Source organism: Bison bison, unplaced genomic scaffold (assembly GCF_000754665.1).
Source record: "Bison bison bison isolate TAMUID 2011002044 unplaced genomic scaffold, Bison_UMD1.0 scf7180017864143, whole genome shotgun sequence".
Lineage (NCBI taxonomy): Eukaryota > Metazoa > Chordata > Mammalia > Artiodactyla > Bovidae > Bison > Bison bison.
Window position 1 is genome coordinate 2,848,852 of NW_011494715.1, and position 22,533 is coordinate 2,871,384.

General features: G+C 38.5%; 1 protein-coding gene across 1 annotated transcript in view; it reads right to left on the reverse strand.

Moving 5' to 3' along the window:
• Positions 1-6,816: 6,816 nt before the first annotated feature.
• The window catches only part of HPGD (hydroxyprostaglandin dehydrogenase 15-(NAD)), a 36,625-nt gene continuing 20,908 nt past the window's right edge, over positions 6,817-22,533 (reverse strand). The window contains exons 5-7 of the mRNA XM_010840260.1: positions 13,807-13,883; positions 10,543-10,706; positions 6,817-8,553 (exon numbers count right to left, since the gene is read on the reverse strand). Of these exons, the coding sequence (XP_010838562.1) occupies positions 8,415-8,553; positions 10,543-10,706; positions 13,807-13,883 (380 nt within the window). The 3' untranslated portion in view covers positions 6,817-8,414. The remainder of the gene's footprint in view (positions 8,554-10,542; positions 10,707-13,806; positions 13,884-22,533) is intronic.

Below are 22,533 nucleotides of genomic sequence, written 5' to 3' on the forward strand. Positions count from 1 at the left end.
GGGGTGGAAACTCTCAGGCAGTACCACCGGATGTCAATTACAGGAAGAATCGTTAATCACACATCCCAACAGAAGAATCACCAACAGGAAAGAACCCTCAATCACAGGCCCCAACAGGGAAAGATGTGTGTCTCCTATAGGAAACTGACAACCCCAGTAACTCAGTCAGTGAGAAACCGTCATCACCCTAAACATTCACTTTTCTCCAATAGACTTTTGTTCAAAACAATCCCTTTCAACTTGCCCTTTTCAACTTTCCTTTTCGTTGTGTTGGACTTGCCAACAGCTTTTGCCATAGCTTGTTTTTCCCAAATTGCTGTTTCTCTGATATTCCTGAATAAACCCAATTTTGCTGGTAAAATAATCAGCTATTTCATTTTTAAGATCAATATTTTGAAATCAAGGATATAAGTTGGAATTGACCTCTGGAAGAATCAGTGTAATGTTGGAATTGCTTCCTCCTTAAATATTTGAGAGAATTAACCAGTGAAGTCATCTGAGTAAAGACTTTTTTTATGGGAAATATTTAATTATAGATAAATAAATTGGCTAGTTTGTGATCCCTTTAGTAGTTATCTGACTAATCCAATTTTCTTTCCCTTCTTGTGTCCATTTGAATAAGTTGTATATTTCTAGGTGTTTTCCCATTTAATGTAAATATTCCAATTTACTATTGTAATTTGTTAATAATATCCTTGTACTATCTTTTCATTTTCTAAAGAACCTGTTTTTATTCCTAAAGTTTTATTCGAGAATTTTCATTTTATTTTTAACAGTGTGAAGTGTTTTACTCCCGTTTCACCTAATTTAAACTTCATCGAGAGTGCTATTGAGTGAAAGAGTAACAGCTATAGCTAACAGTCTTTTGATAAGTTTCAGTTTATTAGTAATAGTCCTGGCAGGAAAGAAATGGCATTCTCTCAAACTGGGCAATTTGAAGTGAGTTTAGTAAAACAATTATTTATAAAGTTATCTGTGGTGTTCAGGGAAACCACAAGGGGTGCGAACTGCAGTGGATTGTTACCAGCCTTAGGCCTGGAGGAGAAGGAAGAGAATGGTCACCAGGACCCATGCATTGTGTGGAGCTGGGGGTGGCGGGGTGGTGGGGAAGGACTCTCTGACAGATGCTGACACCAACAGCTCAGGAATGAAGCCAAGGAAAAGTAGCCTAACCTCACTTTCTTTGGTCTTCCAACCTGTTTTGAGAGCCTCCTGTTGACTGGACCAAATCAGGTGCGGACAGGCAAAGGGTTGTTAGTCTTTATATATATCAGCAACCTAGGATGGCAAACAAGACATTCAACACATTTTGGATAGCCATTCTGTTACACTTCTCAGCAATTGGGACACTCACAGACTCCAAGCAAAGGATAACAAATCCTTTGGCAGGAAAACTGACCTTTCTTTACTTTCAATACAAATTGAAGGAGGAAATAACTGAGTTGTCAGTTAATAGACTTCAAAACAGCACTTTTTTTGAGGAGAGATTATTGCATGCTTTTGGAATAAAATTCAGAGAGAATTCAAAGACAACAAAAGTCCTTTTATTCCCAGCTATTTATTTACAAAGTTTCTTAAATCTTGAAATTATAATAGGAATAGATTTGATACTGATGCTTATTTTATCTACAAGTACTGTTTATATCTATTCTTGCATACATGAATAATTTCAGGGAAAATCTCAGTTTCCATATACATTTCTAATGTATTGTATTTTTTGAAAGTGGACTTGGATTTTTAATATTTTTAAAAGATTATATATATTAATAATGATGCATTGTGCTTTTAAGAATAATTATTACTTATAAAAATTTAATATACTTGTTATTAATAATTTTAATGTTACCAAATCCAAAGGAAATTTTTTACCATCTAGAGCCTTATATGCAAAACAAAAATTAATTTTTAATTTGTGTGTGTGTGTATTTACACTTGTTGCAAAGAGTGATGATCATATAATAATCCCCAGGAAAGAATTCTTTAGGGTAAAATGCTATAGAAGATATGAGTATAAGCTAAACAATTAAAAAAAACATAAAAATTATGAAATTTCCAAAAACATTTATTCTTGAATTTTAGAGCAGATGATATGCATAAAGTGGTCATGGTGCTTATTTTTCCCATTGGATATTTTTAAATGCCAATATTTAAAATATGCAAAAGTACATACTTTGTAGTGATTTAAACTTGTATATTTATTCACTTAATAATAATAATAAGAGAATAAACCAATTCACTTAATAAACCAATAAGAGAATTGGTTTATTATAAAAAGATATAACGCAGGAACAGCCAGATGGAACAATGCACAGGACAAGGAAAGAGAAAATGGTGCACAGCTGTTGTGACCTCTCCAGCCTTCTCTCTTCACATTTCCATGTGTTCACCAACCTGGAAGCCATACATCATATATTTTAACTTAAAACTGAGAGCAATATGGCAGAGATGGCTAGCTCTTTACCAAAGATTTATACCCCTCTTTCCAGGGAGTAGTGTTTTGCTGGAAAGTGGGTTCTCTGGCCAGGGTTACACTTCTCAGTTGCACCCCCACCTCTTGCATCTGGAAGGGGGTGTCTGAGCGAGTCTTCAAATGGTTTGTGGCTTGGAGTGCATAAGAAGCAGGTGCATCTGGCTACTCCATGAGTAGACTCTGAGGCTCCGAAAGATGCTGGAGATGGAGGATGGGAGGAAGCTGAATCCTTGACTCAGCCCCTTGGAAGGCTGCCCACTCCACAGTTGTATTAAATCTTTCTGAGAGGAACTCTATCTTATCAAGCCCCCCCCAGTTTGGGGATTTATCCCTTATAGCTCTGAACACTGCTGCTGCTGCTGCTGCTGCTAAGTCGCTTCAGTCGTGTCCAACTCTGTGCGACCCCATAGACGGCAGCCTACCAGGCCCCGCAGTCCCTGGGATTCTCCAAGCAAGGACACTGGAGTGGGTTGCCATTTCCTTCTCCAATGCATGAAAGTGAAAAGTGAAAGTGAAGTCGCTCAGTCGTGTCCAACTCTTAGCAACCCCATGGACTGCAGCCTACCAGGCTCCTCCATCCATGGGACTTTCCAGGCAAGAGTACTGGAGTGGGATGCTGTTGCCTTCTCCAGCTCTGAACACTACCTTAGCTAATTCACTCGGTAGCAGAAGTAGAGCTGCCAAACACAACAACACTAATCAAACAAACCCGAAATGTGTGTCATTGACTTAGCAGGTAGATGGTGCTGCTGCTCAGTTGTGCTCAGCTGTATCCCACTCTTTGCGACCCCATGGACTGTAGCCTGCCAGGCGCCTCCGTCCCAGGGACTGAACCCGTGCCTCCTGTGTCTCCTGCACTGGCAAGCGGATTCATTACCACTGTACTACCTGGGAAGCCCCTAGTAGGTGGATACTTAAGACTACAAAACTGAAAAATCCTGTAAAGCAAAGATGAAGAATCTGACAAGTATTTTGTCTTCCCTGACTCCTCAGGCCGATTTCTAGATGAAGAGGTCAGAAGATGGAATGCTAGTGATATCTTTTGGTGCATTCTGGTTACACTTAGCAAGGAATAGAACTAGGAGGTAAGTTCAGGTTGGTTTAGGTTGGTTAGTTTATAGTAAAAACGAAAACAAGAGAGAAGAGAGAATCCAGAAATGTGGAGCCTTTTGGGCTGAAAACTCAACTAGTTTTAGACTCCAAAAATGAAAAGGTCCGATTCAGAAATGTTTTCTGCATTAAAGATCCATTAATGCGGAGTTCTGCCACAAAATATGTGTTGAGTTCCCTCCAAGGTGGCTTACCTCAATGTAGCTGCACTTATATTGAAAGAAGAGAAGGAATGGGGACAAAAAAAAATTATCAGGCTGGAGAATTATGATTATTAATTATGAATACTCAATATATTTGGGCATTTTTCATACAACTGAAATCAACTGGAAGCAAATAATCAGAAGCCTACACAGTTTTTCAAATTGCTCAGCTAAAGAAATCACAAGCCAGACTTTTTCAACCTTTAACTATTTAAGACTGAAAAAAACCCCTCAGGTTTTGAAACTTGCATTGACAGGATAGCATGCGTGAAAACTATACCACTTCCTAGAAGATCTGGTACCAAAAAAAGAAAAACCAAGAAGCCAAAAAACAAACAAACCATGGAGGATAATACAGGAAAAAGAACTCCCCTTAGGGCAAAGCCAGAGTCCACCTCACTCTCCCCCTTTTCCAGCACAATGATAAAATCATTTAATTACGAATTGACTTGTGGTTTTGGGGTACGGGGAGGATGGGGGGAATGGATAATTAGGGAGTTTGAGATGGTCATGTACACACTGCTATATTTAAAATGGATAACCAACAAGGACCTATTGTACAGCACATGGAACTCTACTCAATATTATGTGGAAGCCTGGATGGGAAGGGAGTTTGGGCAAGAATGGATACATGCATATGTACGGCTGAGTCCCTTCGATCGTATCACATTGTTAATCAGCTCTACCCAAATACAAAAATAAAAAAATTTTTAAAAAATCGTTATTCTCAAATTGAAGACTGCAGTCAAGAAAGTTCCCCACTTTGGGGCAAAGATTTCACAGTGCCTGCTTGCAGGGTTTACCATGCCTACTGACCAGTGATCCCATTCTTCCCTTTTCTAAATGAGAGATTTGACTGTAGATTTTCTCTCTGCTCATGACTATAGCGTGTGTGCACAGGCCAGATAAATTGTCCCAGGATCATGAGAAGCCATAGAATCTTAATGGAAACATCAGTGCAGCTACTGGAGATCTGAATTTGAGTTGGATACAGTAACTGCATAGAATTTTAGGATGTTTCTCTGGAATGGGAGTGAATGTATTCAATGTGAGGAACAAGGGATTTACAGACATAGCAGATGTGGCAAAGACAAAAGATGTATTTGTCTCTTAAAAATTCATGCTCCCTTTCTATGGTGTAGAGTTGTTTCTGGGAGGCATGCGTGTGTCTGCATCTCCCAGCATCTTTCGCTTTCAGGCAGGGCTTTTCCATTAGTTCTCATCAATGGGCTATGAGTAAAAATAATCACTCTTATTTCTGGGTTGAAATGTTTAAGAAGCAGGGATACCTTCTTCATTTTTTCTTTTCCAGTCCACTGGCTGGGTTTGAATGACTAGAGTCCTACACGGTGGGGCGACAAGGCAGAAGCAGTCTAATCCACCTCATGCAAGGCAGGCAATGTGTTTTAATATCATTGTATCCTTGGGGGCTTCCCTGGTGGCTCAGATGGTAAAGAATCCACCTGCAATGCAGGAGACCTGGGGTCAATTCCTGGGTTGGGAAGATCCCCTGGAAGAGGGCGTGGCAACCCACTCCAATATTCTTTCCTGGAGAATCCCCACAGACAAAGGAGCCTGGCAGGCTGCAGTCCATGGGGTCACAAAGAGTCTGACATGACTGAGAAATTAAGCACAGCATAGCACATCCTTCACAGCATCTATACAGTGATGGAAAGACAGTATTTTTTGAGTATAAGATAAAGAAGACAAATGCTTTTATGGATTGGTGATAGGAATTAGTAGTAAATCCATACATCATGCAAGATGACTGCAGGGTCACTAGCTATTGTGGAGCTAGGCCCCAGAACATCGCATCATTATAGTCTTATAGAGTTAGTGATATCTTTGGGCTTCCCTAGTGGCTCAGATGATAATCTGCCTGAAATGCAGGACACCCAGGTTCTATCCCTGGGTTCCGAAGATCCCCTGGAGGAGGGCATGGCAAACTGCTCCAGTATTCTTGCCTGGAGAATTCCATGCCCAGAGGAGCCTGGTGGGCTACAGTACATGGGGTCGCAGAGAGTCAGACACGACTGAGCGACTAACACTTTCACTTTATTCATGGCTCTTAAAAACAACTTTTAGTTGGTGCTAAGTGACAAGCTCAAGTCTATAGCAGGGACAATATCAGGGAAAATATCAAATGTATTTCATGCCTGTCATTTGTCTATTTATTCTCAAATCCATTCCTTTCCACTACACTGCTCAGTTCTGTATCACCAGGGGCTGACCCTGCAAACTACGTGCAAGAAAAAGCTATTCATAAATGATACTTAATTTGTGAAATGCCTTAAATTTTTATTAAATACGTACACTGCCAGACCTTTTCAGTGTCCTAAATTTATACACAGGGCAAAATTAAAAATTATCACATAATCACTTCTATTTTAAATGTTACTGCTGCTGCTGCTGCTAAGCCACTTCAGTCGTGTCCGACTCTGTGCGACCCCATAGACAGCAGCCCACCAGGCTCCCCCGTCCCTGAGATTCTCCAGCCAAGAACACTGGTATGGATTGCCATTTCCTTCTCCAATGCATGAAAGTGAAAAGTGAAAGTGAAGTCGCTCAGTTGTGTCTGACTCTTAGCGACCCATGGACTGCAGTCTACCAGGCTGCCCGTCCGTGGGATTTTCCAGGCAAGAGTACTGGCGTGGGGTGCCACTGCCTTCTCTACAAGTATATAAAATTATGTTTATATGGGACAACTAAGTGTGTGAGACATTTCAGAGTCATTATCCAATCTCTTAATCTTTTTTCAGTACCCATACATTTTTAGTTTTGCTACCTTGGGAGCCCTACTTCACTTACTAAGAAAAATTTGTTCAAAAAAATTATTTACATTAGGGTTTTCACTGAAAAATTCCATTTAAGATTTCACCACTCCCTTCCCTGGAAATTTAATATTTATTTTTCTTAACCAGTATATACAGCACCACATAACATTATGATTTATTTAAAGTTGTTTATAGAATAAACATTTTAATGTAAAAATAATCTTAAAAAATAGAACACATTCTTTTCAGTTTTACTCAGTATTTGGGTTTAAATGTCTGCATAGTTTATTGATTTAAAACCAATAATTCAAAGCACAATGTATAGTGAAGGCCACCAGTACAAAGACTTCTCCATAAATTAAAAGCTTAAGCTACAGCTTTGAGCATTACAGTGGAAGACAGAGTAAGATAAATGATATTCCTCATACCTATATCACTAACTGGTTTGTTACCGCCACAAGTTATGAACACGATTGTGCCTAATTATACAACTTAACTTTTCTTAGATTTTCACTGATGTTCACTTCTTGGTGTTTTTCAAGTATGTGGACATCTAGACAACAGTTCCTCATATTCAATCCACTCCTTAAAAGTGAAGGTAACAGATCTCTATGGCAGAATTAAAACAGAGCCATAATCTGACAACTCACCAATATCTCTAAGAAATCCATATTAATCTCACATGGATGGATTTTGCTCCACCTGGGAGCTTAAGAGCTAGCAGGCAGAATGAGGTACTTTTCAATATTTCTACAAGGAAATGATTGATTTGGAAATCTTGCATGTCATTATTATTAGCATTAATTATTGCTTGCAAATAGCATTACCCGAAGCAGGTGCATTTAATGATCCTGTCTTAAAATACCTGACAGGGAAAATGGCAAAATACCACAGCTATTTTTACCTCTTGTTATTATGGCTTTGAAAACACAAAAACATCTTCAGTTGAGGCTGTCACAAAATTGGTTTCTTCTCAACATCTCTACATAGAACACTGAGTGACTCATGAAGATTAGAAGAAAAAAAAGTTTTACTAAAAGCAGGCATTTTTGAAATTGGCACAAATAAAGAAGGAATCTGAAAAAAATTACATTTGTATTTCTTTCTTAACAAGTGTGTCTTAAATACAACATTTTAGGAGTACTAACTATGCTTTTTTGCTATAGCTATTAAAAGTTTCATTCCTGAGATTTTTGGAGTCAAAATTTTTAAAGCAAGCACAGAGGAAAAGATGTTTTCACCAGATGGAAGGGTGAACTGCAGATCAACACCCCAGCCAGTTATTTTTTTTTCATTTTTCCATACATTAGCTTTTTCATTTGGGATATATTCATACAATAATTTACTCCTTACCTACTGGGCCCTACATATGCCATGTTCTCAAAGAGCTGAAATAGTCAGCTGAAAGATGGTGCGTAAGTAAAAGTTATTGTTACTAAATATGTGCCATTGTAGGTACCTTCCTTCTTTTAAAGTGTGAACATACAGACAAAATGAGCTTTTTACATCTGCTTTGACTTAAATAACAATTCAAGTATCTCTTTTAAAATGAAGTTCTGAAGAAATTAACATTTATGAATCACAAATTTAAATATATCTTCTGAAAGGCAGAATATTCCTGGAATATCCCTTGTTTAGACTATAAAGATCAAAACCTAGCTTTGGTTCATGTCATATTTTTGATAGTTCCTCATTTTTTAAAGTCTATGTACTTAACTAATAATTTAGAGAAAATGAACATCACATGCGTGAAAGGAAGGCTTAAAACAGTAACATTTCACTTAAAAAGCTATATTCAATAGAAGATGGAGTATGTCATTTGTGCTTATTTTCAGTTAAAGCTGACATATAAGATGTTCACTGCATTTTCATGTGAAATGGGGTTGTGTCGTAATCTTGAAAATGAATTCCCTTAGAAGTTGTGATCTTCATAATAGCACCATTCAAAGCATCATCCTCGATGAGTGTTATTAATCCATTGGCAATCATTGAAGGGCTAAATATAAAGGGAAAATCAATATTTTAAAATTAAAGAATAAGCCATAATTGTCACATCACTTTGAGTTATTTTTGAAGTATCTATTACCTTTAACGAATAATTGGGAAATGTATGTAATGCAGCACTGTTACCTGAGTTTTTAATTCAATGAGATATTCACTGAATTATAAATTTCTGTAGATGTCCACACCTAAACTTCTGTTATTTTGATAAGAAGGATTCATAAATTTATCCTTATTATTTACATTGAGTAAATGATTATTTTCCCAACTTTAGCCTACAGAAGAATTTAGGCCTATCAGAAATATTCTTAGAGTAGAAATTTAAAGAATTGTCAGTTTAGTTACTCAGTCGTGTCTGACTCTTTGCCGTCCCATGGACTGCAGAATGCCAGGCCTCCCTGTCCATCACCAACTCCCAGAGCCTACTCAAACTCATGTTCATTGAGTCGGTGATGCCATCCAACCATCTCATCCTCTGTCGTCCCCTTCTCCTCCTGCCTTCAATCTTCCCCAGCATCAGGGTCTTTTCCAATAAGTCAGTTCTTCGCATCAGGTGGCCAAAGTATTGGAGTTTCAGCTTCAGCATCAGTCCTTCCAACGACTATTCAGGACTGATTTCCTTTAGGATGGACTGCTTGGATCTCCTTGCAGTCCAAGGGACTCTCAAGAGTCTTCTCCAACATCACAGTTCAAAAGCATCAATTCTTCGGTGCTCAGCTTTCTTTATAGTCCAAGTCTCACATCCATACATGACTACTGGAAAAACCATAGCCTTGACTAGACGGACCTTTGTTGGCAAAGTAATGTCTCTGCTTTTTAATATGCTGTCTAGGTTGGTCAGAGTTCTTCTTCCAAAGAGCAAGTGCCTTTTAATTTCATGGCTGAAGTCACCATCTGCAGTGATTTTGGAGCCCAAGAAAATAAAGTCACTCACTGTTTCCATTGTTTCTCCATCTATTTGCCATTAAGTGATGAGACTGGATGCCATGATCTTCGTTTTCTGAATGTTGAGTTTTAAGCCAACTTTTTCACTCTCCTCTTTCACTTTCATCAAGAGGCTTTTTAGTTCTTCTTCACTTTCTGCCATAAGGTTAGTGTCATCACATATCTGAGGTTATTGATGTTTCTACCAGCAATCTTCATTCCAATTTGTGCTTCATCCAGCCCGGCATTTCTCATGACGTACTCTGCATGTAACTTAAATAAGCAGGGTGACAATATACAGCCTTAGCGTACTCCTTTCCTGATTTGGAACCAGTCTGTTGTTCCATGTCCAGTTCTAACTGTTGCTTCTTGACCTGCGTACTGATTTCTCAGGAGGTAGAATTGTAGAAGGAGAAAGAATTTTAGAAGGAGAAAGAATTGTAGCCAACATTTGTTGAATGTCTATTATTTATCTGCTGCTGTTTTAAGTAACTTCCATTTATCAACTTGTTTGTAGACTTTTCAAAGTCCTGTAAGCTTGTTTTACGATCACTCCTATTCTACATGTGGGAAAACTGAAGTACCCAGAGGTTGACGGATAAGTTTGTGGTCGGTGGTGGAGTCAGGATTTGATACCGATGACTCCATCCTGTGAAATGTCAATTGCTCTAACTCAGACATGGTTAGGAAAGTGGTTGAAGTTAGGGGGCCACATGAAATGTCACGAAGGGTATATTTAAACATTGCATGAATTCAGGCAGATAAGGTATCACTTCTTCGAAAGACAATTAAACATCACCTTTAAAAAAAATACTTCCTTATGGCTAAATGTATTAATAATGCATTCTCTACATCTAAAAACAAAATTCATGATATATAACTAAAGTCTATTCAGAAACCCAGAAAAAAGTTTTTTTGCAGAGATTTTGCCAAATCAAAACTTTGAAGCTTGCATGAGTTTCTCAGATGTAAAAGCTAATTTTTTTCCCTTTTGATTGCTCATGTTTAGATAGCCCTTTGCTTTGTCATATTAAAGGAAGACAGGTATAGCTTTACTTACTCCAAAATTCCATAGTATTTCATCATATCCTTGATAGGACCCATGTATTCTATATATTTCCCCATGTTTTCTTCTTTTTCAATGGATTTGAGGATGGGTGTATCAACAAAGCCTGGGCAAATTGCGTTCAGTCTCACACCACTGTTCATGAGATTAGCAGCCATCTGTTAATTGGAAGTAGAAGGTTGCAGGTTTCAGGAGTTTCGTAAATGTATCATGTAGGATAAACTGATAATTAAAGCTAGTTAAAAGACTCTGATGTGAAAACCGCTAAACAGCTATCCTTCTAGCTCTATAAAATGGCTCTGGTAAGGCTGATTGATGGCAGAAAGTAAAGGAATACAAAACTAAAGTGGTAAACTAATTCCCAAAAGCCTCACTTGATTACTTTCTAAAAAATTCAGTATTGTGCACTTCTGAAAATACTTGATTATCTAAAGTACTCTTACCTACTGAACACTGCAGGAAGCTGAAGGTAAGAAGCTAAGGCTTAGGTGGAAAGATGTATCTGTATGACTGAGCCCCTCCACTGTCCACCTGAAACTACCACAACACTGCTAATCAGCTATACCCCACCACACACATAAAAAGCTTAAAATAAAATAAAAAAAGCAGCTAAGGCTTTAGAATTGATATCCCAAGTTTTCTCTGAAATGGGTTGTATTAAAGTATTCTTACTTGCTTAAAAATACATTTAGTGGAAAATTTTAGGACTTTGATTATTCTAAAGACATTTAGTAATTGACACTATCTGGAAGACAATTTTTAAGTATTTTCAGACTAACATCTTTTGGCTTAATTTTCAACCTATAGATTTTATCTGAACTATTTGTAAAACAAAATGTAAGTCGTTTGTAGATTCTTTTTTCTTCCTTGCTAAAATTTACTCTTAAGACCTCAAATCAATATTCACAGCACTTTCAAGTTTATCTGTGGACAAACACAGAGTAGAAAGAAATCTGAGTTGCCTGATGTGGACTAGGGTCAAACAAAACGATGCTCTGCTTTCTCGTTTCAGCTCCTCTACCATAAACACGCATCCTTTTCAGGGTACTTGCCAGGTTTTTCTCATCTTTATGCTTTTTGTTGGTGATTTTACTATTTGAAATGCCCTCAAGGCATAGTGCTGAAGTGCTGTCTAGTATTTCTAAGTGCAAGAAGGCTGCAATGTGCCTTATAGGAGAAAATACATACATTAGAGGAGCTTCCTTCAGGTGTGAGGTACAAATGCTATTGGCCATGCTATTAATAATACAATACATATTACACACAATACATATTAAATAAGGTGTCTTTAAATAGAAATATACTTAATGCTATTGAACAAGACATTGTGACAAGTTCCTTGCAGGAACTTAACCCCAAATTTCCCTTAAAAGCAATAGTTCAGTATCCTCTAATTCAGTGTTTGCAAGTGATTTTACAGAACATAACTAATGAATCATGAGCATCAACTGTACAAGTTCCAGTCTTGTAACTGTAAATGCAACATTTCTGGTCTTTGCTTTGATTTACTTTGCTTCCCTGGTGGCTCAGCAGTAAAGGATCCACCTGCAATGTAGGAGCTGCAGGAGACATGGGTTTGATCCCTGTGTCAGGAAGATCCCCTGCAGGAGGGCATGGCAACCCACGCCAGTTATTCTTGTCTGGAGAATGCCATGGACAGGGGAGCCTGGCGGGCTACAGTCCATGGGGTCGCAAAGAGTCTGACACCAGTGAAGCAACTTAGCATGCATGCATGAATGTACTTTGCTTTGTAATGTGTTCATTAAAAGTTGATTTAAAGATTAAGACTTTGCAAGGTAAAATTTCCAATCAGTTTCAATTAACAGTGTGACAGTTGCTCATCTTCCTTTTTTACTGAACATTTACCATTCACCATCTGCTTTCTCTATGCCTATCATTTCTTGCTATTAATGATTTCCTCGTCATCAGGCCCCTCTCTCTGTCTCAACTAGACTAACCACTGCAGAGGTCTCTCAACTGCTCTTTCGTCTTCTACTTTTGTCCTCTTTCATACATTTTCTTTGTTTTGTCTTTTGGCAGCACCACATGGCTTGAGGGATCTTAGTTCCCTGACCAGGGACTGAACCCTCACCCCTGGCAGTGAGAGTGCAGAATCATAACCACTGGATCACCAGGAAATTCCCATACATTCTCTAAATAGTAGCAAGAATGATCCTCTTCACATGGAAATATAATCTTGTCTCTCCTGTGCAGAAAAGACCCAATGACGGCTATACTTAAGTCCAAGTTCATTACTTTGATCCATAAGTCGCCTTTGGTCTGGTTCTTGCTTACACCTCCGATCAATCATCCTTCTACTTTACCCTTGTTCATCAGGCTCCACTTAAGCTGTACATTTTTTTTCAATTATTATAAAAAGGTACATCATACTATCAATGCATGTGGTCAGTTATGGCTAAAATATTTTTCTAAGCTCCTCACACATTTACCCTATATCTCTATGAGGACAGAATCCTTGACAATACTACCAGGTAAAAGCTAGCCTCACCCCTTTCTCCATCCTCCAGGCTCTGACTCATTTTTACCATATCATCAAGATAAGTAATGCCTTGAGTATTTAAGGAAGTCTTATAGTTAACGATTTTTTAATTTGGAGTCAATTTCAAAAATAAAGGCTATCTTTTTGTTTTTTTAATCCTTAAGGATTTTTTCAGTAACCTGTGTTTAGAATCTACTTCATGTTAAAATAATCTACTCTATAGTTGGTCCTTTATGTTACCTGGAAACTATTTTTAATAATAAATAAGGATGAGATGGTTAGCTAGTATCACCAACTCAAAGGACATTAATTTCACTATTTCTGGGAAATAGTGAAAGGCCAAGGAAGTCTGGCATGCTGCAGTCCATGGGATCACAGAGAGTCAGATGTGGCTTAGTGACTGAACAACAACACTGCAGTATAATTTACTTTTCTATCTTTAAATGTATCAAAAAAAATTTTAAAGCAAATTTTGTTGTTGTTTTTTTTTTCATAAAAATGTAAACATACAACACACTCTACCTGCACTTTTTCTGCCCCTTTTTTTTTTGATCATACCATGCAGCATGTGTGATCTTAGTTCCTTGACCAAAGATTGAACCCATGCCCCCTGCATTGGAAGCGAGGAATTTCAACAACTGGACCACCAGGGAAGTCCCTAAATGTACTGAATTTTAACTCTGTTCCCCTCTACTTTATAGAGCTCATCTGTCACGTTTGCCCAGAAAGAGAAAGAGAGATTGTGGCTGTGTTCTCACCGCTGCCGAGCGTGTGAATCCAACTATGCCATGTTTTGAAGCACAATAAACAGGCTGCTGTGCAACAGGCATGAGCCCTGAAACAGACAAATAAAAACCAAAAACAATTTTATTTAAAAAAAGCAGACAAACCTCAACAATTGCTGTGAAAATAAATAATCTGTGCCTGTTCCATTTTAAGATTAATCTTAGAGAATACTCTAAGGTCATCATTGGACAACTTTGTAAAACTCACTAGTCCTAGCATCGTATACTTCTAGCATGACCTCTGCTCTATTCTTCTGAATTTACAGTTGGTAAGTTACAGCCTCGAGATACAGGCAAGGGTGATATAAAAGTTTATCTGCCTCCCTGACAAAGTCAAGAAAAGTTGACCTTATCTAAAACACCAAAAGAATCATCTTGAAATCCAGTAAGTTATTATCTAATTTTCAGTTTTTAAGCCTGGATTTTAAAAAGTGTATATTCTACATTTTTTAAGGCTGAAGGAATTTAGATAGCTTAAGCAGGATTTGGAGGGTTTTATTTGTCTTCATTTTAAGTTGGTCAGCGTTTCTCTGCCCTGAACTGCCCTGAAAGATGCCTCTAAGTGTTGAAGAAAATTAAAAATTAACTTCTTTTGATTCGGAGGTAGCAGATGCCTAGATCTCATTCCATGACTTAGGAAAAGAAAACCAGAAACAAAAATGTTTGATCCTATTTTATTTCCTTTCATAATTACATGCTCAACAACAGAATTCAAGCAATTTTACAATTGGCTTAATTTTCCATAGACATGCAATAGTAACTGTTCAAATATATGATTAAATTCACAGTCCAGGAAAAGATAGCATTGTAGCATATATAGTATCTTTTCTCGCCTACCTCCCAGTCCAACAGCACCTCCCACCCAAAGAAACGAAAAAAGAAAAACAAACTTTACTGTAGATATTTGTACTATCAAACATTTTATTTTGAAAATTGTTTTTCTGTTTTATGGGAGTACAGCCAATTAACAATGTTCTGATAGTTTCAGGAAAACAGTGAAGGGTCTCAGCCATACATATACATGTATCCAGGAGAAGGCAATGGCACCCCACTCCCTGGCAGGCTGCAGTCCATGGAGTTGCGAAGAGTCGGACACGACTGAGCGCCTTCTCTTTCACTTTTCATTTTCATGCATTGGAGAAGGAAATGGCAACCCACTCCAGTGTTCTTGCCGGGAGAATCCCAGGAACGGGGGAGCCTGGTGGGCTGCCGTCTATGGGGTCACACAGAGTCGGACACGACTGAAGTGACAGCAGCAGCATTCTTCCCCAAACTCCCCTGGATGGGAGGGGATTTGGAGGGAGACAGTAGGTCCTTGTTGGTTATCAATTTCAAATATAGCAGTATGTACATGTCCATCACAAACTCCCTAACACAGGGAGGCCTGGCATGCTGTGATTCATGGGGTTGCAAAGAGTTGGACACGACTGAGCGACTGAACTGAACTGAACTATCCCTTCTCCCATCCTTCCCCCGAGCAACCTTAAGTCCGTGCTCTATGTCTGTGAATCTGTTTTCCAAATAAGTTCACTTTTATTTCTCCTAATTGTCAATTCTCTATCTCAATCAACAGTGAAACTTAATTACAGCCATTTTTCTATCTTGGCTTTTAACTTCCTGAGCTAACGTGCTCTATCATTTTTAAAATTTGTGCCTTCTCCAAATCAGGAAGCAGTAATCCCTGATTACTATAACGTTATTGCTATCAAATATCATGCTAATACAACTAAATGATTCTGCTGAGACGTGCTCACCTCCACCCAGCTAACTAGTCCCAGAACACGACGGATGGATCATGAGCCGGTTATGCCAAAGTTCAGCGAACCTTAACCACTTCCTGGGTGCCTGCCAGGTCTCAATTTATGAAGTATGTTTGCTCAAGAGCAGTTTAAATCCCTGGGATGGTAGATCACACAGAGTGCATCCACCCAGTGATCTCAAAGCATGGAACATGTGGTTCTCCTTTTCGTTTTGTTTTTGTTCAGTAACATGTGCAAGTTAATTAAGGTCTTCAGTGTCAGTGAACAAGAAAGAATTAATGATTCTTTCACAGATGTATTAGGCATACAGGTGTATTAAGAGATCAAGATAAAGCAAATAAACAGGTACAGTCAGACACTTCTGCTTCTTGTTCTTGTAAGTTAGTTACTGTTCTACCGTCTCCCTCAATGTTTATGAGGCCAAGGCAATGGTTGAAGGTGGTGTTCACAGACAGCAGGAAATGCAGAGTGAACCTGAATCAGAGATGAGCTAGTTGACAGCCACAAAACCCAGAAGGACTCTGTTCACAGATGTTGTCAAAGATGAAGGTGGAGTGAATTTCTGTTACATATGTGGGAGCAGTGAACTTCCGAACCCAAACTAGTTCTAAGTGTCACAGCAGTGAAGGAGATCTAATATTGTTGTGTTGCTTCTAAGGAGCAAGCTGCGAAACGCACTTTGCTTTAAAGGTATATTGGAGACGCAATCAGAATTTGTCTGCATCTTTGAAGTGGCGCTTGGTCTTGTAACTCTCCTAGCATTCCAGTGATATTTTCACTGTGATCCTGCGAAATGTTTCCTCTTGCTCTGCTTTCACTTTCTGGTATTAGATCAAAGGCTGCATAAACCCTTTTCAGACATTCAAAAACCAAACATCCTTTTAAGATATTTTTACAGCTTGGTGGTATAACTGGCATAAAATAAACTGCACATATTTAAAGTGTGTGGTTTGATAAGTTTTGACATATGTCGACACCCACGAAACCATGACCACAATCAAGATAGGAACACAAACATCCCCCAAAAGTTTCCTTGTGCGTACTCTGTCATCCCTTCCTTCTGCCTTTCCCTCCCCTCTAAGCAACCACTGATCTGTTCTGCGTCACTATAGATTAGAAGTTTATATAAATATAAGCACACAATGTAAACTTTTCTATCTGGATTCTTTTAGGATAATTCTTATGGGATTCATCCCATGTTGTAATGTCTATCAATAGCTCATTTCTCTTTCTTTTTCTGAATAGTATTACACTGTAAGGGTATACCTATCAATTGCATATACCTTGCTCTTTTGATAGATATATTCAGTTCGGAGGATGATAAAAGAAAGAAAATTCTATTTCTCAATTATTTTATTTAGGCAAGTTGTAGTTAACTTAGTTAAATAGTTTTTCTTTATCTCCCACTACATGCAGATTTTAACTATTGCTTTTTACATTTCGAACAGCTAAAGATCCTACAGGGTTTTGTCCCCAGCTTGCCAACTGACTTTCAATGTTGACATTTGCTCTTTCTCCCTCAGTTTGCTGCTTTGGAAAGGAAGGCTAAAGGGAGAGAGAAAAGTGTTGTGTTTTTTTTTTTTTTTTGACAATGACTTTAACTGAGGTTGAAATGTTTCAGAAATCCAACATTTTCTCTTGGATCTCACGATCCAAGTATAAACATTATTTCTGTTGCAGTCAACTTCAGTGTTGGTTAACCATACTCTGTTACTGACCTTAGACTCACAGCACTAACATATACTCATATATGGTTTCTACATGCTTCACATAAAAATCTGTTCTGAGGCTAGAAATAAGGGTCAGCACAGAGAATTGTTCAGGGTGTGTCCAATATGACTCTGGGATCACCACTCACATGGTAGTTTGTAGAAATTGTGCCCCACAGAGTTCCTGCAGTTTATAACCTGCACAACCATGCATGGAAGCCCTCTGTGGTAGAGGAAGATGAACCAGTGGAGGTAGGAAGAAAACAAGTTAAGCATCGTGTCATAGAAATTAAAGATGGAAATATTTTAAGAAGCCTATATTGGTTACTTTTATCAAGTGCAGAATCGAAAGAGAATCACTTTTCTTTGAGATATTAACAAGTCTCAAAATCTCTCATCTAAAAATTGTAGCTGTCACCCAAAAGTAAATAAAAATAAAAAACTGGTGCCAAAAAATCCATGATGAACAACAACAAAAAATCAAACTTAAATAAATAAAAATAGTAGCCCTCTTGGTTTCACCTCTCTCCAGCTACCTCTGCGTAGCTCCATAGTTCACCCTAATCAGGCTTTCATCTGACCAATCCAGTCAAACAGATCTTGTGGAGGTTGCCAGTGACCTATGTCTGCTAAGGCTAAGCCTTCATCTTCCTGGACACTTTCCTCAGCAGCAACCAACACAGTGAATTAAGCTCTCCTCAAAACACTTCCCTCCTTTCGCTGGTGTCCTTCTGCCTCACGCTTGCTAGCAGTTCCTCCTCCTCCTCAACCAGACCCAGGAATAGGCTGGAGGACCCAAGAGCTGACCTTGGCCCTCTCTGCCTTTTAAAATAATTTTTTTTATTTATTTATTTTTGGCTGCCTTGGGTCTTCCTTGCTGCGTGGGCTTTCTCTAGACTCAGAGAGTGGGAGCCACTGTCTAGTGTACAGGCTTCTCACTGCAGTATCTTCTCTTGTTGCAGAAATTGGATCTAGGTGCATGAGCTCTATGGTTGCAGCTCCTGGGCTCTAGAGCATGGCTCAAAAGTTGTGGTGCACAGCTTAGTTGCTCCAAGGCATGTGGGATTCTTCCTAGACCAGAGGTCAAACCCATGTGCCTGCATTGGCAGGAAGATGCTTTACCACTCACTGAGCTACCAAGGAAGTCCCTCTCTTTCTATGCACACTTTTCCCCTATGTGACTTTATCCACTCTTGTGGATGAAATTCATTCTCTCAATGTCTCTTTCATTCTCCCTCTCTCACACAAACACACATGATTTTTAAATTTAAATTCCACATTTCCAGCCAGGATCTCTTCCTCTGTCTCGAGACTTCCCATTAGTTTTCTTCCCTTAAAACACAGTGTGTGCTAATTCAAAAGCTTTTATAGGAGTGAATTCATTTTAGAAATATGTGTTTGGTACCAATTAGGTGCCAAATAGAATGAAAACATGTTTTAAATTGTTAGTTATAAATGTATAAAAACAAGGGAAGGATCACCATTTGACCAGAATGTCGTCTCTTATATTATTTAACCATTTAAAAATGTCCTTTTAATTGAATTTGTTGAGAGGAATTACAGGAGTTTGGATCTGGGGTGCCAGAGTAGCTGATCTCAAATCCTGAATCCACCACAGTGAGCTCTACCTTTGGAGGGGTTACTTCTGGATACTGTGGTGTTTTCCTTGTGTGAACTTGAGGAGTAATAGTAGCCATTGTGAGTCCTAAATGAGCTAATTTACACAAAATACTTAAAACTGTGCGTACCACATAAGAAGTTCTACCTACCATTTGCTGTTATTTTTCTATAAATGCAAATAAAATTTTAAGATGAAACATCTCAAAGTCTTGTTTTATTAATTAGTTTACCTGTTTCTCCACAGTGCACCTTTTTATGAAAATGTATCTTTTACACTAAAATGCCACAAATCTGGTACAGGATCCTAACTGGATTTGGTTTCTGACCCTTGGCCAACTGTGGACTGTTGCTAATCCTAATTCAAAAGTCTTTACAGAGTGCCTTCATTTAAGAACTATGTATTCTCAGTAACTTTAAATACAAAGGATAATGAAGTAGTATTTCAAATATGCTCTGTTGAAATGCGTAAACCAAACCGGAGGGCCCCTTGTGCAGGGGTAGGGTAGAACTTTGATATTCAACCAGCCAGATGACCCCATCTGACTTCACAGGGAGTTCTGCCAGTATAATGACTGCAGGCGCAGTTGCTGGAATGAATTTAGATATTTTAAAATCTTGCAAATTAATTCCCATATGCACAGAGAGATTCTTTTGTCTTCATGTTAAAGGATTTAAGAATAACAAAACAAGGATTGTGACCAGGAGAGAACAGTCTCTAAAGAAATGTCATTTTGTTGGACGTCGTGGGGAATCCTCAATTGTGCTTAAAAATAGATGTCTTAAAGTATAAAAAAGTTAGGAAGAAACTTTTAATGCTTATTTATTCTAGGCCCAGCACTGTGCAAGTTTACTTAAAGAACTGCAAAATGGCTCTCTCCAAAATAGAACACGTCTAATTAGTAGCAGGCTTATGTCTGTCATAACTGAGATTAAGAAAAATAACATCAACAAAGCAAGACATTCTATCCATGAAACAGAGAAATATTTTCTACAACCACTCAGGATAATAACACCAAATGACACAAACTGATGGAATAACGATCAAAAAATGTTTAAATACTTGGAAATTAAACATGCAATTACAGAATAAAGTCATTCAGAAAGATAAAATATCATTTCCATTTCCACATTAGTTCTTCTACCTTTAACATTCTTTCTACCCATATTTACAAAAGATAGCTTCAATATCTACATTTCACGGAGAGTAAAAAGCTCAAAAGCACCATTTCACTGGTGCAAAAAACTGAAATATGCTCAGATGGCAATTGTACTGAATCCATGAACATACTTGCTTTTAAGTGGATAGAAACCATGTAAAATAAACTATACAGAAGTGTTAAAGGAATTCGACTTAGGAAAGTAAATTCAGAGTCTAAACATACTGATGTCTTTGCATGATAAACTTTGGCCTCAGCAGCTAACTCTTCACATTTTCTACCCATCTCACAGTGTCTACCTATCTCTCTGCATTTGACCACCACTTCTCTAATAGAAGGGGAAGCGAGAACTAGTGAGAATGCATTTATCTATGTTTATGCAGAAAGCTAACTGAAGTAACTGGTGGATGTCTTCATTATATGATCTTTCACACAGTAGAACACCTTATCTGATGCTGCTATTTCCCCCTCAGTCTCATGCCTGCCATTAACAAATCATGCTTTGAAATGTGCCATGACATAAAAAGTGGCATAAATTTTCACAAAATGACTACATCTTCATAATAAAAATCTTTCCAAAAGGTAACTTCAGTAGCACTTTCCAGGGATTGTTAATTCTCAGAAAGTTGCCCCTAATATCCCATCAAAATGCCCCTTCCTAAAAGTTCAGTTATTGCCTATGCTGGGTTTAGAGGAAACCAAGATGAGCTTTTTAAGCCACTCGAAGAATGTCCCTGTGCAAACTTGGGGGCCAAGGACTGGCATCATAATTGCAGGGCCCGCCCCAGAGTAGAATTTACCTCTAAACAAAGGTAATATCTTTCATATTGAATTCTGAAAGACTATTCATTTCCTTAACAGTCTTCCCCACCCCCAACACACTTGCTGCTGCTGCTGCTAAGTCACTTCAGTCATGTCTGACTCTGTGCGACCCCATAGACGGCAGCCCACCAGGCTCCCCGGTCCCTGGGATTCTCCAGGCAAGAACACTGGAGTGGGTTGCTATTTCCTTCTCCAATGCATGAAAGTGAAAAGTGAAAGTGAAGTCACTCAGTCATGTCCAACTCTTCGCGACTTCATGGACTGCAGCCTACAAGGCTCCTCTGTCCATGGGATTTTCCAGGCAAGAGTACTGGAGTGGGGTGCCATTGCCTTCTCCGCCCAACACGGCTAGGAAATGCTAAATTTTTTATCCATTTCTCAAAGGCCAATATATAAATATTTGACCTTTCCTACTGACTCATTCTAGTGTGTGTCTTCTTAATAATTTTAAGTCATAAGACAGCAAAATGGCACCATGAAAATGTTCTTTGGTACTAAAGGAGGGAGGTGGCTCTTTGGATCAGTGAAGATCCAGATAATGCAGAGTCATCCATTGTACAAGATACACTAAAATCGTTGTTGTTCAGTCTCTAAGTCGTGTCCAATTCTGCGATTCCAAGGACTGCAGCATGCCAAGCTTCTTTGTCCTTCACTGTCTCCCTAAGTTTGCTCAAACTCATGTCCATTGCTTTCTTTACTAATTCTCACCACTTTAACCAAGTTATGCAACTTGTTCAAGATGAGTTGTTCAACTATAAATTGTAGATAATTAAACAGGCTTCTATTGTAGGGAACTGTGAAAGTTAAATGTGACATTGTACAGCCAATGGTTTATCACAATGCCCGGCATTTGTGGATATGACAGGAACTTGGCATTTGCTAACTATGTTAGTTCCCCTTCTTTAAAGCAAGAAGAGTTACAGAGGGTTGTACCATGTGATAACCTGAAATTTCTGGTCTGTTGTGACATTGCAGCCCAAATGCTTCTCTTCAGGCCATGTGAATCTTAAAGACTTTCACTGCTTATTATGTTTCTGCTTCATCTATGCCATGATAACTAATGGGTTGGCCAAAAAAGTTTATTTGGGTTTTTCCATAAGACGTAACAGAAAAACCCAAATGAACTTTTTTGGCCAGTCCAATATTTAGTGCTACATACTTACAAGAGACACTGACATATAGATCCTGGGGTATAAAGTTTGCTTTCATACCCCAATACCTTTCTGTAGATGTTCAACACGTTTGGTTAACTTGAATGTGTTATTTAAAGTGGTAACCTTAGCACTTTTACTGTAACACAACAAATTATATTGTTCTAGATATGACATGGAAGAAAAGTTATGACCAACCTAGATAGCATATTGAAAAGCAGAGACATTACTTTGTCAACAAAGGTCCGTCTAGTCTAGGCTATGGTTTTTCCTGTGGTCATGTATGGATGTGAGAGTTGGACTGTGAAGAAGGCTGAACACCGAAGAATTGATGCTTTTGAACTGTGGTGTTGGAGAAGACTCTTGAGAGTCCCTTGGACTGCAAGGAGATCCAACCAGTCCATTCTGAAGGAGATCAGCCCTGGGTGTTCTTTGGAAGGAATGATGCTCAAGCTGAAACTCCAGTACTTTGGCCACCTCA